Consider the following 13954-nt stretch of genomic DNA (forward strand, 5'->3'; position numbering starts at 1 on the left):
TTATTATGCATACATCAAGAAGCATGGATCATCCATGACTTTCTCATGTGTTCAATGGGCGAAAGTTGCGAGACAGTAAATTACAACCTATAACATCCCATAGCTGCAATAGTATTCAAACACTCCATTAAATACAAACCTGTTTTTCTGTACCCATAGATGTAGTAATTTGGCTTTCCTAATCATTCTGAAGCACTTTGCTTTTACGAATATCAACTTTATATCTGTACCAGAAGATGTTGTTACTCAGGGAGGGGTCAATGCCTCCCTAACCTCAGGCATCGGGGCACACCTTACAGCACTGGGGACAACTGTCAGAGTAGGAGGGACACTGGCAAGGCATCAGTAATAAATCACATTGAATAAAGATGACAGCTTATAAGTTTTCAAGAGGAATGCTAAGTAAAATAGGGGATATAGCCCATTTATAATGCCACAATATCGCATGGGAGGCTCGACAACAGATTACTACAATTCCATACGCTCCAGTTCACAAAAATCCAATAGACATTCTTATAAACAGCCGTGCTTGGTCAGTTTAACAGACAAGAGAGTCTCTAGATTGCGACAAAAGAACAGACCAGCAAGCCAACGTAGGCAGATGCCTAGTTGATGGAAGAGCCCAGCCGAGGACATACTTGTTATGCATCTCTGGCCTTCCATGCAGTGCTGCAAAGGGGAGCTCTTCTCCTTTAATGCTGGCCCTTCTAATCAGGCCTGTGCTGTCACTTCCCGAGCCTTGGCTGCCAGAAGAGAAGGCGAAAGACTGGTGCAGCTCTGTATGTTAGATGAGATTAGAGTCTGCCAACCATACAGTACTCTCTTACAGGACACCGTGTGTCCCATAGGGCAGTCTCATACATGGTACTGTCACAGGACAGTCCCTCGCATAGTTCTGTCACAGGATAGTCCCTCACATAGTTCTGTCACAGAGCAGTCCCTTGCATAGTTCTGTCACAGAGCAGTCCCTCGCATAGTTCTGTCACAGGATAGTCCCTCACATAGTGCTGTCACAGAGCAGTCCCTCGCATAGTTCTGTCACAGGATAGTCCCTCACATAGTGCTGTCACAGAGCAGTCCCTCGCATAGTTCTGTCACAGGATAGTCCCTCACATAGTGCTGTCACAGAGCAGTCCCTCACATAGTGCTGTCACAGGACAGTCTTACATAGTGCTGTCACAGGGCAGTCCCTCACATAGTGCTGTCACAGGACAGTCTCTCACATAGTGCTGTCACAGAGCAGTCCCTCACATAGTGCTGTCACAGGACAGTCTTACATAGTGCTGTCACAGGGCAGTCCCTCGCATAGTTCTGTCACAGGACAGTCTCTCACATAGTGCTGTCACAGAGCAGTCCCTCACATAGTGCTGTCACAGGACAGTCTTACATAGTGCTGTCACAGGGCAGTCCCTCACATAGTGCTGTCACAGGACAGTCTCTCACATAATGCTGTCACAGGACAGTTTCTTACATAGTGCTGTCACAGGGCAGTCTCTTACATAGTGCTGTCACAGGGCAGTCTCTCACATAATGCTGTCACAGGACAGTTTCTTACATAGTGCTGTCACAGGGCAGTCTTACATAGTGCTGTCACAGGGCAGTTTCTCGCATAGTACTGTCAAAGGACAGTCTCTTACATAGTGCTGTCACAGGGCTGTCCCTCACGATATCCCTTTGACAATGCTGGAGTTATTTTTTAAGGAAGAGCAATAAGACATGTTGCAAAACCTTATCCAATTGGCATTATTTCCCCTCACAGGTGAAACACTAAAGTTAGCATTGCTAAGCCCAGGTTCACACTGAGCTGCAGGAATGAAGCCGTGCGAGTTCAGCTGAACTCACGCGATTTCACTCCCACTTGTCAGTCCCGATTTTGACTGTGATTTCACAGACATCTGTGCGGGTTTCTGCACAGATATCAATGGATATCGCACCCCGAAATCACAAATGTAGTACAGGAACTACTTTTTGAAATCAGTGCGGCGTCGCACCGATAAGGACGGTGCCATTGCCAGCAATTGCCATGCAATTTGTCATGACAAATCGCATGTGAAATTGCACCAATGTGAACCAGGGCTAAATGTCTCTCCTTGAGCCTGTGGGCTGAACAATTTCCCCATTCATGCTAAGCAGTGTGGATGAAGGAATCTCCACTACCAGCTATTATATGCAGACAGTCACTGCCTCCAATACAACCATTCATAGTTAGGAACCCAAACACAGATGCCTGAGGTTGACTAGATTATATCTGTTCTCTAATGGTTAGACTATCATGTTGGTCACACAAGTGTATATAACAGGTTTCCTTTACACTATTAATCTGCACTCCAGATTAGTGAAGAACACTAAGATTAATATTTACAATATTATCAGAGATGTGTGCTAGATTTCCTAAAATAACATTGATCTTTTTTTTTCTTTTGCTGTACCCCATTTCACAATTAAATCCACATAGCAAAACATAAAAGTTAGATGTGTTTGTAAAACATGACTAATGGCAAATATTTAACACACTGGGGTATTATGGGGTTGGGGAAAGGAGTGACTGGCACTGCATGTGACAAGAGAGCAGCTGCAGTCATTGAAGCACAGCAATTAAATACAATGCAGCTTCACAGTCCAACCCTGGTGCTTCAGAGTGTCCTAACTGCTAATTTACTGACTGCTATGCTAAAGAAGGAAGCCATTCATGCAAACACCTCTGGAGTGACACATTCGAGAGGAATATGAGACTCTGCTGCAACGTAGCATAACACTCCCAACCTTACCATCAGTCTGCAGAGGAAGCATAACATCACACCCAGGGATGCAAATGTCAGATGATTCGTCATTTCCATCACATATATCCACTAAACAGATGCACAAATTGTAAACGTGCTTGTGTCTGTGTGTATATACATATCATACAGTCAGTTATAGTTATAATACAGTATATATATATATATATATAATACAGTTAGGTCCATATATATTTGGACACAGGCACAATTTTCATACTTTCATACTTTTTTGGCTCTGTATGCAACCAGAATAAAAATTAAAACAAAACAATCCAAATGACTATGAAGTGCAGACTTTCAGCTTTAATTCAAGGGGTTGAACATAAATATCAAGTACAAATTTTAGGAACTGCAACCATTTTTATACACAGTCCCCCCATTTTCAGGGGCTCAAATGTAATTGGACAAATGAATATATTCATATATAAAATGTTCATTTTTAATATTTTGTTGAGAATCCTTTACTGGCAACGACTGCCTGAAGTCTGGAACCCATGGACATTACCAAGGACTGGGTTTCCTCCTTTCTGATGCTTTGCCAGGCTCTAACTGCAGCTGTCTTCAGTTGTTCTTTCTGCCTTTTAGTTTTGCCTTCAGCAAAGTGAAATGCTTGGTCAATTGGGTTGAGATCAGAATTAGAGTTGTCCCGATACCGATACTAGTATCGGTATCAGCACCGATACCGAGCATTTGTGCGAGTACTTGTACTCGCACAAATGCTCCCGATGCCAGATCCAATACCTGGTACCGGAAGTCAGCTGGCAGAAAGGGCGGAGCGGAGATTGGTCTGGTAGCAGTGGAACCTCGTGAGGGTAAGCTGGCCGGGGCAGGGGTGCATGGCGCCCTGCATATTTCCTCCAAAACAGTGACCGGAGCCATCACATTCAGTACAGGAATTGACGTTCCGTGTCTCCGTCGCAGGGTAAACACAACGCCCATCTTGGTACACCCTGCACTCGGCTGCAGTAAGCCAGCAGCGGACATCTTGTTACACCCAGCCCATATAGTTCGGGCTGGGTGTAACAAGATGTCCACTGCTGGCTTACTGCAGCCAAGTGCAAGGTGTACCAATATGGGTGCCGCAGCATACTTACTAGATGTTAAATGATATGACTGATGAGAGCCAAGGAAGGATTTTGCAATGCTATATGCCATATAGCATTGCAAAATCCTTCCTCTCCTCTCATCATTCATGTCATTTATTATGCAATTGCCAATCAATGCTGCATTTCAGTGCCCATCAGTGCCTGCCCATTAGTGCCGCCTATCAGTGCCATCTGTGAGTGCCCATAAGTGCCGTCTATCAGTGCCCATAAGTGCCGTTTATCAGTGCCCATAAGTGCCGCCTATCAGTGCCCATAAGTGCCACCTATCAGTGCCATCTATCAGTGCCCATAAGTGCCGTCTATCAGTGCCATATATCAGTCAGTGCCACCTATCAGTGCCCATCTGTCAGTGCTCATAAGTGCCATCTATCAGTGCCAATAAGTGCCACCTATCAGTGCCAGTCACTTGTCAGTGCTACCTATCATTGCCCATAAGTGCCGCCTATCAGTGCCACCTATCAATGCCCATCAGTCAGTGCCATCTATCAGTGCCCATCACTCAGTGCCATCTATCAGTCCCCATCAGTCAGTGCCAACAATCAGTGCCACCTATCAGTGCCCATTAGTCAAATTGTCACATGACATTAAAAAAAAACTATCGGTATCGTTGAGTACTTGAAAAAAGTATCTGTACTTGGACTTAAAAAAGTGGTATCGGGACAACCCTAATCAGAATATTCCACTTCTTTTCCTTCAAAAGCTCCTGGGTTGCTTTCGCAGTGTGTTTTGGATCTTTGTCCATCTGTACTGTGAAGCGCCGTCCAATCAACTTTGCTGCATTTGGCTGAATCTGGGCTCACAGTATATCTCTAAACACTGCAAAATTCATCCAGCTGCTTCTGTCACATCATCAAAAAACACCAATGACCCAGTGCCACTGGAAGCCATGCATGTCCAAGCTATCACATTGCAAGCTCCACCATGTTTTACAGATGGTGTTGTGTAGTTTGGATCATGAGCTGTTCCAAGCCTTCTCCACACTTTTTTCTTCCCATCACTCTGGTACAGATTAATCTTAGTTTCATCCATTCAAATATAGCTTTTCCAGAACTGGTCTAGCTTTTTAGATGTTTTTGGCAAAGTCTAATCTGGCTTTTCTATTCTTCAGGCTTATGAATGGTTTGCAGCTTGTGGTGAACCCCTCTGTATTTGCTCTTGTGAAGTCTTCTCTGGATTGTAGACTTTGATAATGATACGCCCACCTCCTGAAGAGTGTCCTTCACTTGTCTGGATATTGTGAATGGGCTTTTCCTTACCATAGAGAGTATCCTGCGATCATCCACCACTGTTGTCTTCCGTGGACGTCTAGACCTTTATATGTTGCTGAGCTCACCATTGCGTTCTTTACTCAGAATGTACCAAACGGTTGATTTGGCCACTCCTAATGTTGCTGCTATCTCTCTGATGGATTTGTTTCCTTTTTGAAGCAAAAGGGGGTGGCTATTCTTAAGAGCTGTAATTCGTCAACCTTCCTCTGGTTTGGATGTACATACCCTCAAATTAAACCTGAGAGTGTGCACTTTCAGCCTATACCCATTATATAACTATAGCTTGAATATGTTTTAGTAAATACCTGAAAAAAACTAAACATGTGCCTGTGTCCAAATATATATGGACCCAACTGTGTATACACACTGGACAGTATACATTATGTGAATGCCAGATTATTCATTTCCATCACACATATCCACTTAACAGATCCACAAATTGTAAACGTGTTTGTGTGTCTGATGTATTAATATATATATATATATATATATATATATATATATATATATACTGTATATATACAAAAAACAGCATACAGCTTATGTGAAGGCATGTATGTATAGCATGCACCTATGTTCTAGCAGCATGTAATTTGTTTCTGAAAAGCCTTCTATGCAAAAGTGCACTGGCCATGACCCCATGTTCCTCCTCTTCCCTGAGCCCATACAGATCGAGGACCACAGATTAACATATGCGGCCGTTGCTGCCAGGAATATGGCAGCTCTGAATCAGGAAATGCTTAGAGCTGAATGCTTCCAGGTTAAGTCAGCTTAGTGGAAACTAGTGAACAGCCTCTCTAAGGCTGGCGATACACCGATTTTTTTTTTTTTTCATTCAGCCTGCAGGCTATATAGCGTGGAGGGATGATTCTTTCGCTGTGGCTATTGTATTCTGACAGCCAGCCCTGTCAGTTGTCAAAATATGGTTTAGACCAGGACGACTTGTCATGTGACTAGACAGTTCGTTCAAAGTCGTATGACAAGTCGCACCTCATTTGTGACAATGGGACCGTTCAAATCGGTGCGACTCAAGTCGCAGCAACTTTGAAAAAGGTTCCTGCACTATTTCTGTGCAACTTCATTGCGACTTTCATTGACATCTGTTAAATGAAGTCACACAGAGAGTCAGCAATCTGCAATGAAATTGCACTGAATAGTCGGCTTTGAAGTCGCACTGAAGTAGGGTGTTCCAGTTGAAAGGTATTCCAGCTCCTCTGATTTTTCAGTCAAGGGATCTGAGTCAACAGGGCAAGCCACTGAGCAAATTTCGGCAGGTCCATCAGGATCTGGGCGAAGTTCATACAGTGTAAGGCCAGCATAGCTGTTTAGGATCCCGAACCCCAGTCTGAGAAGACCGATGTCTGGACATCACAAGGGAAAGCAGGAGAGAAAAATCTGACTTTGAGGAAGCAGGGAGGCTGCCAAAAACAGACACTAATAATAGACTACAATTTACCTTTATGCTTCCTAGAATTGTTGCACATTAGAATATAATCCAACTAATAAAACATCTTTCAGTCAGCCCACAAATACATAGGTGCTTGCATACTATTGTCATTGTCATATACATTGTGAATACTGGAATGTTGACCAAAAATTTCTTATCCGTTTAAAACACTGAGGCAGATGGTTTGCTGTATTTAAACCAATAAATAGCCTAATGCCCTAAGCTGTCAAACTTGCAAGCACTGAATGGGGGGGGCATCTAGGGTCAATATATGCTTCAAATCTGTTAGGAAAGAAGTGGGAGCTGTCACTGCTGATCTCTCCTTCTGAAAATTCTAGTATCCCTGACTGTTATGCCGCGTACACATGGTCGGGTTTTCCGACGGGAAATGTTCGATGGGACCTTGTTGTCGGAAATTCCGACCGTGTGTAGGCTTCATCAAACATTTTCCGTCGGAATTTCCGACAAACAAAATTTGAGATCTGGATCTCAAATTTTCTGACAACAAAATTCGTTGTCGGAAATTCCGATCGTGTGTACACAATTCCAACGTACAAAATTCCACGCGTGCTCGGAATCAAGCAGAAGAGCCACACTGGCTACTGAACTTCATTTTTCTCGGCTCGTCCTACGTGTTGTACATCACCGTGTTCTTGACGCTCGGAATTTCCAACAAGATTTGTGTGACCGTGTGTATGCAAGACAAGTTTGAGCCAACATCCATCGGAAAAAAAACATGGATTTTGTTGTTGGAATGTGCGATCGTGTGTACGCGGCATTACACTGACCCATCAGATTCAGTACTTTCTAAAACATGCACCCTGCACAGCCATGCAGGTCAGGATTTTTTGACTTCTCCATGACTGCATACTCTCCGGCCACATTTTCTAGGCTGGTTACTTAGAAAATAATGAACCAGTGTGACAATGTGAACCTAGTACCTAGCATATAAAAAGGAGATGTCATCAATGGCAATTTTTATATTTTACTCAGTAGAGGTTTTTTTTTTTTTTTTAATCCTTTATTTAAGCATTGTGCAATTACAGATGCTATTCCAAGCCTGTAGTACAAATCATGTAAAAGCATCACAAACACACATTGCTGTCATAGACTTATAGGCTCACACACACAAGCCATGTGCTCCCATAGCAGTCCAGCAGTCAAATCCAAAGGAACATACAGGGTAACAATAAGGGGAATACACTAGATCACAGGACCCCGCAAGCTTCCATAGAAATGTTACAGATACCCCATACAATTAGTAAATGGTACTTTCTGTCTGGGGATTGAAGCATGATAAGGTGTCGAAAATAGCACAATGCATTCGTTTTCATATTATAAATATTGCGACTGATTGCAGAGAATGGCGCAACTGATTGGCCAACCATGAGCTCAGCGGGGGCTGTATTACGACACGAGAGTCTTGTAGCGACATTCACCCCTGTGGGGTTGCAAAGTACATGCATCTAGTCCGACCTGTCCCCACCAGTCGTTGAAACTGTCTATTTTCAGTGCTCAGCGGGAACTCGGGATTGTATAACATTGGAGTTAATGGAGAAGGATAAGGGCATAGCCCCTTTTGGTGGAATGTTTGGTGGATAACTGCTATAGTGGCTCCAATGGTAGAGTATCCTTTAAGAGTTTGGGAAAAGTTTGACCCAAGGAAGAGCCAATAAGGCCACTGGGGAAAAAGCTGTTCAATTCGGGCCAATAATTTATACTGTGGCAAGGTACACCCCATCCCAACCTTGGACAAGTGTAAAGCTTTGTAATATAATGCCACCGCTTGTTATGGGGAGGGTGAGAAGAGCAAGTCTTGTTGTCTGGGCTACTTTGTCTCCCCATTTATAGCTTGATTAACATGGTACATAGAGAAACAAAGAACGACTGGGGTATTGATAGGTTACGCTTGGATTAGGTATAAAATCTGTGGAAGCAATGTCATTTTGTAGGCATTACATAGGCTGAACCAGGTGAGAGTTAATCCCTGTCATTTTCAAAGATCCAAGCAGAATTTTGTCAGCGAGGGCTGAAGTTGGTCTCATATGTCAACTGATTCATAATAATGTTGGTGTCGCTGTAAGTGCCTAAAGCTAAACTAAAGTCCACAACACTTACCTTTTCTTCAGCAGTCAGATGCTTGCAATGTCTCTTGCTAGCACCTTCTCCCCAGCTTCTTCTGGGTGTCAGTCTTTGGTGACCATTGCTGGAGGACATTGCTCCTTAATATGAACAGGACTTCAGTCATCCCCCACACAGGCACAGTGCTGAAATGTAAACTGAGCTGCACATGTGCAGGGCCAGATGTGGCCCATGGGACATAGTTTAGAGACCTCTGGTCTAGGTAATGGTTTTACATAAAAGATCTGGACCAGTCTATTAGCAACAACAGTGAGGGGTAAATTGTTTATTTACCAGCGCGCTAATATGTACAGTGAGATACCTGGCTTCTTCCATTTGACTACTGGACTTTTGTTGCTCCTTATTACATTTCTACCACTCCTTATCCTGATCTCATAGCTTTAGTGCTTTCCAAGTCACTATCTATTAAGTGTGCGGTCCAGGCATTCATACTTGTGCTGGGTCAGTGACTTAGAAAGTACTGAAGCCACAAACAGCAAAGTAACAAGCACTATTGCAAGGAGGTCTGCAAATGCAGACTTCAGACATAGAATTCCTCATTAATACTATTGCGCATGTAAATACACATTTTCCATAAAAAGGAACTCCTTCCACGTGCCCTTTATTTTAAAAAGGTAGTTATAAAGTAGTCGGAGAGTTTGTTGTTTATGTTTAGTGTGTGTTGAAGTATATGCAGCATTTTTGGCAGTACAGTGCACAGCAACACTACTGCAGCACAATATTTACATACATACATACAGGTACAGCGAGGGAAAAAAATATTTGATCCACAGCTGATTTTGTACGTTTGCCCACTGACAAAAAAATGATCAGTCCATAATTTTAATGGTAGGTTTATTTTAACAGTGAGAGACAGAATAACAACAAAAATATCCAAAAAATGCAATTAAAAAAGTTATAAACTGATTTGCATTTTAATGAGTGAAATAAGTATTTGACCCTTTCGCAAAACATGATTTAGTACTTGGTGACAAAACCCTTGTTGGCAATCACAGAGGTCAGACGTTTCTTGTAGTTGGCCACCAGGTTTGCACACATCTCAGGAGAGATTTTGTCCCACTCCTCTTTGCAGATCCTCTCCAAGTCTTTAAAGGGGTTGTAAAGATGTTTTTTTTTTTTTTTAAAATAACAAACATGTTATACTTACCTTCACTGTGCAGCTCGTTCTGCACAGAGTGGCCCCGAACCTGGTCTTCTGGGGTCCCTCGGCGGCTGTTTCAGCTCCTCCCCGCAAGCATTTACCACCTTCATGCGAGCTCCCTCGCACGGTGGTGAGTGCTTGCGGGCGCGCTCCCGTGATACAGCCGGCGGCTATAGCCGCTCGCTGTATCACTCGGCCCCGCCCCCCGGCGCGCCGCGTCATCGGATGTGATTGACAGCAGCGCGAGCCAATGGCTGCGCTGCTTTCAATCCATCCACTGCAGCCAATCAGCGACCAGGCTGAGCTGCAATGAAGCTGACGAGGACGAGGAGCGAAGATTCGAGGCGTCAGGTAAGTAAAACGGGGGGGCTGGGGGCGGCGGTACTGTCAAAAGTTTTTTCACCTTAATGCATAGAATGCATTAAGGTGAAAAAATTTTTACCTTTACAACCCCTTTAAGGTTTTGAGGCTGATGCTTGGTAACTCGAACCTTCAGCTCCCTCCACATATTCTCTATGGGATTATAAGGTCTGGGGACTGGCTAGGCCATTCCAGGACCTTAATGTGCTTCTTCCTGGGCCACTCCTTTGTTGTCTTGTGTTTTGGGTCATTGTCATGTTGGATTAACCATCCATGACCAATTTTCAATGCCTCGGCTGAGGGAAGGAGGTTCTCGCCTAAGATTTGATGGTAAATGGCCCCATCCATCGTCTTTTCAATGCAGTGAATTTTTTCTATCTCCTTAGCAGAAAAACAACCCAAAGCATAATGTTTCCACCTCCACGTTTGACGGTGGGTCATAGGCAGCATTCCTCCTCCAAACATGGTAAGTTTAGCTGATGCCAAAGAGCTTGATTTTGGTCTCCTCTGACCACAACACTTTCGCCCAGTTCTCCTCTGAATCATTCAGATGTTCATTAGCAAAGTTCAGATAGGCCTGTACATGTGCTTTGTTGAACAGGGGGACCTTGCGGGCACTGCAGGATTTCAGTCCTTCACGGCGTAGTGTGTTACCAATTGTTTTCTTGGTGACTATGGTTCCAGCTGCCTTGAGTTCATTGACAAGATTCTCCCGTGTAGTTCTGGATTGATTCCTCACCGTTCTCATAATCATTGAAACTCTGTGAGGTGAGATCTTGCATGGAGCCCCAGACCAAGGCAGATTAACAGGGATTTCCCAATTTCACTTTGGGATTAATAAAGTATTCTATATTTTGTGTTTCTTCCATTTGCGAATAATCGCACCAACTGTTGTCACCCTCTCACCAAGCTGCTTGGCGATGGTCTTGTAGCCCATTCCAGTCTTGTGTAGGGCTACAATCTTGTCCCTGACATCTTTGGACAGCTCTTTGGTCTTGGCCATGGTGGAGAGATTGGAATTTGATTGATTGCTTCTGTACACAGATATCTTTTATACAGGTAACAAACTGAGATTAGGAGCACTCCCTTTAAAGGAGTGCTCCTAATCTCAGTTTGTTACAGGTGTAGACGACATCTAGGAGCAAAAAATCTTGCTGATTAAAAAGGGATCAAATACTTATTTCACTCATTAAAATGCAAATCAATTTATAACTTTTGAAATTAGTTTTTCTGGATATGTTTGTTGTTATTCTGTCTCTCACTGTTAAAATAAACCTACCATTAAAATTATAGACTGATTGTTTATTTGTCAGTGGGCAAACATACAAAATCAACAGGGGATCAAATACTTTTTCCCTCAATGTATATATTTACAGTACCTTGAAAAAGTATTCATATACCTTGAAATTTTCCACATTTTGTCATGTTACAACCAAAAACGTAAATGTATTTTTTGGGGATTTTATGTGATAGACCAACACAAAGTGTCACATAATTGTGAAGTGGAAGGAAAATGATAAATGGTTTTCAACATTTTTTACAAAAAAAAATCTGAAAAGTGTGGCGTGCATTTGTATTCAGCCCCTGAGTCAATACTTTGTAGAACCACCTTTTACTGCAATTACAGCTGCAAGTCTTTTGGGGTATGTCTCTACCAGCTTTGCAGATCTAGAAAGTGAAATTTTTGCCCATTCTTCTTTGCAAAATAGCTCAAGCTCTGTCAGATTGGATGGAGAGCGTCTGTGGACAGCAATTTTTACCGCAGCTAAACTCACACAATGCTTTCCTATGGTCCCATTCACACACTGCATTTAGCAACAGTTTTGTTACATGGGGTTTGGTGCGGTTAGAAAAAATTTATTTGCCTGCGTCCAGGACAGATTTATTGCAGCTATCTGCATATAACTGCAGGTAATCGCAGTGTACTATTTCTCCTGCAGATGGCAACGACAACAAGGAAAGAAAAACAACAGGAAGCACATCAGAAATGGCAAGAATGTTCCAACGCAACTAAACGCAGCCGAATGTAAATGCAGCTAATCGCAACAACTACAAGTGAGCGCTGTGCCAGGATTCTCTGAATTTTAAAATAACAAAACATGCTTTTAACAGCAGCAGAACAGCCGCCCGTGTGAAAGGGGCCTAACAGGTTTTCTTCTAGGATTGCTGTGTATTTGGCTCCATCCATCTTCCCATCAACTCTGACCAGCTTCCCTGTCCCTGCTGAAGAAAAGCATCCCCACAACATGATGCTGCCACCACCATGTTTCACGGTGGGAAGAGTGTGTTTAGGGTGATGTGCAGTGTTAGTTTTCCTCCACACATAGTGTTTTGCTTTTAGGCCAAAAAGTTCCATTTTGTTCTCATCTGACCAGACCACCTTCTGCCACATGTTTGTTGTTGTGTCCCCTACATGGTTTTAAAGAGAAAATGTCACCAGCACACCAGGATCTCCAAAAATGGGTCCAAAACCTTAATCAATGATCACACAGTTACAAAAGAGGTGACGTATCAGAGCCACGCAGGACCCCTTCATCAGGCATGTGACCCACATGGTTTCTTACAAACTGCAAACAGGATTTCTTATGGCTTTCTTTCAACAATGTCTTTCTTCTTGCCACTCTTCTATAAAGACCAGATTTGTGGAGCGCACGACTAATAGTTTTCCTGTAGACAGATTCTTCCACCTGAGCTGTGGATCTCTGCAGCTCCTCCAGAGTTACCATAGGCCTCTTGGCTGCTTCTATAATTAATAATCTTATTGCCTGGCTTGTCGGTTTAGGTGGACATCCATGTCTTGGTAGGTTTGCAGTTGTATCATAATCTGTCCATTTTCGGATGATTGATTGAACAATGCTCCGTGAGATGATCAAAGCTTGGGATATTTTTTTATAACCTAACCCTGCTTTAAACTTCTCCACAACTATCCCGGACCTGCTTGGTGTGTTCCTTGGCCTTCATGGGGCTGCTGTATACTAAGGTTCTCCAACAAACCTCCTGAGGGCTTTACAGAACAGATGTATTTATACTGAGATTAAATTACACAAAGGTGGACTCTATTTACTAATTAGGCAACTTCTAAAGGCAATTGGTTCCACTAGATTTTAGTTAGGTGTATCAGAGTAAAGGGGGCTGAATACAAATGCACGCCATAGTTTTCAGATATTTATTTGCAAAAACATTTGGAAAATCATTTATCATTTTCCTTCCACTTCACAATTATGTGCCACTTTGTGTTGGTCTATTACATGACATCCCAATAAAATACATTTACATTTTTGGTTTTAACATGACAAAATGTGGAAAATGTCAAGGGGTATGAATACCTTTTCACGACACTGTATGTAACAAGTTCAGATTTAATAAATGGATTGCAGATTTCTTTAGCAGTTTGCCAATTACTAACTGAGAAAAGCAATATAATTAGCAAGTGAACATGTTTCTGTAATGTGACATTTTGTGTAATTGTGAGAAGTTGCTTTGCTCTCTTCGTTTGAAGCCCTTCATTTTCCCAGCACTCCATGCAAACGTTCCCAACAAATGTTTTCTTTTCCGTGCATGCAAGCATCTCACTGCATAGTGTTGCCATGGAGACTCCACTGACAAAAAATACATGGTTTGCCAAAGCCAGGGCAACAGAAAGGCCGAAACCTATAGAGTCCAGGGCTTACCTCCCCTTCAGGGCAGTATTACTTGGTGTGCTGAACACA

General features: G+C 42.9%; 1 protein-coding gene across 4 annotated transcripts in view; it reads right to left on the reverse strand.

Moving 5' to 3' along the window:
• SEPTIN5 (septin 5) overlaps positions 1-13954 on the reverse strand; it is a 117754-nt gene that overhangs the window by 59606 nt on the left and 44194 nt on the right. For 2 of the 4 annotated variants that reach the window (XM_073628930.1, XM_073628925.1), the window contains exon 1: positions 140-198. The exons of the other annotated variants lie outside the window; for them this stretch is intronic. In XM_073628930.1, coding sequence (XP_073485031.1) covers positions 140-157 — 18 coding nt within the window. In that variant the 5' untranslated portion in view covers positions 158-198. Of the gene's footprint in view, positions 1-139; positions 199-13954 lie in introns of those variants that run through there. 4 annotated transcript variants of the gene reach the window in all.

Source organism: Aquarana catesbeiana, linkage group LG01, assembly GCF_042186555.1.
Source record: "Aquarana catesbeiana isolate 2022-GZ linkage group LG01, ASM4218655v1, whole genome shotgun sequence".
In the NCBI taxonomy this organism is placed as follows: Eukaryota; Metazoa; Chordata; class Amphibia; order Anura; family Ranidae; genus Aquarana; species Aquarana catesbeiana.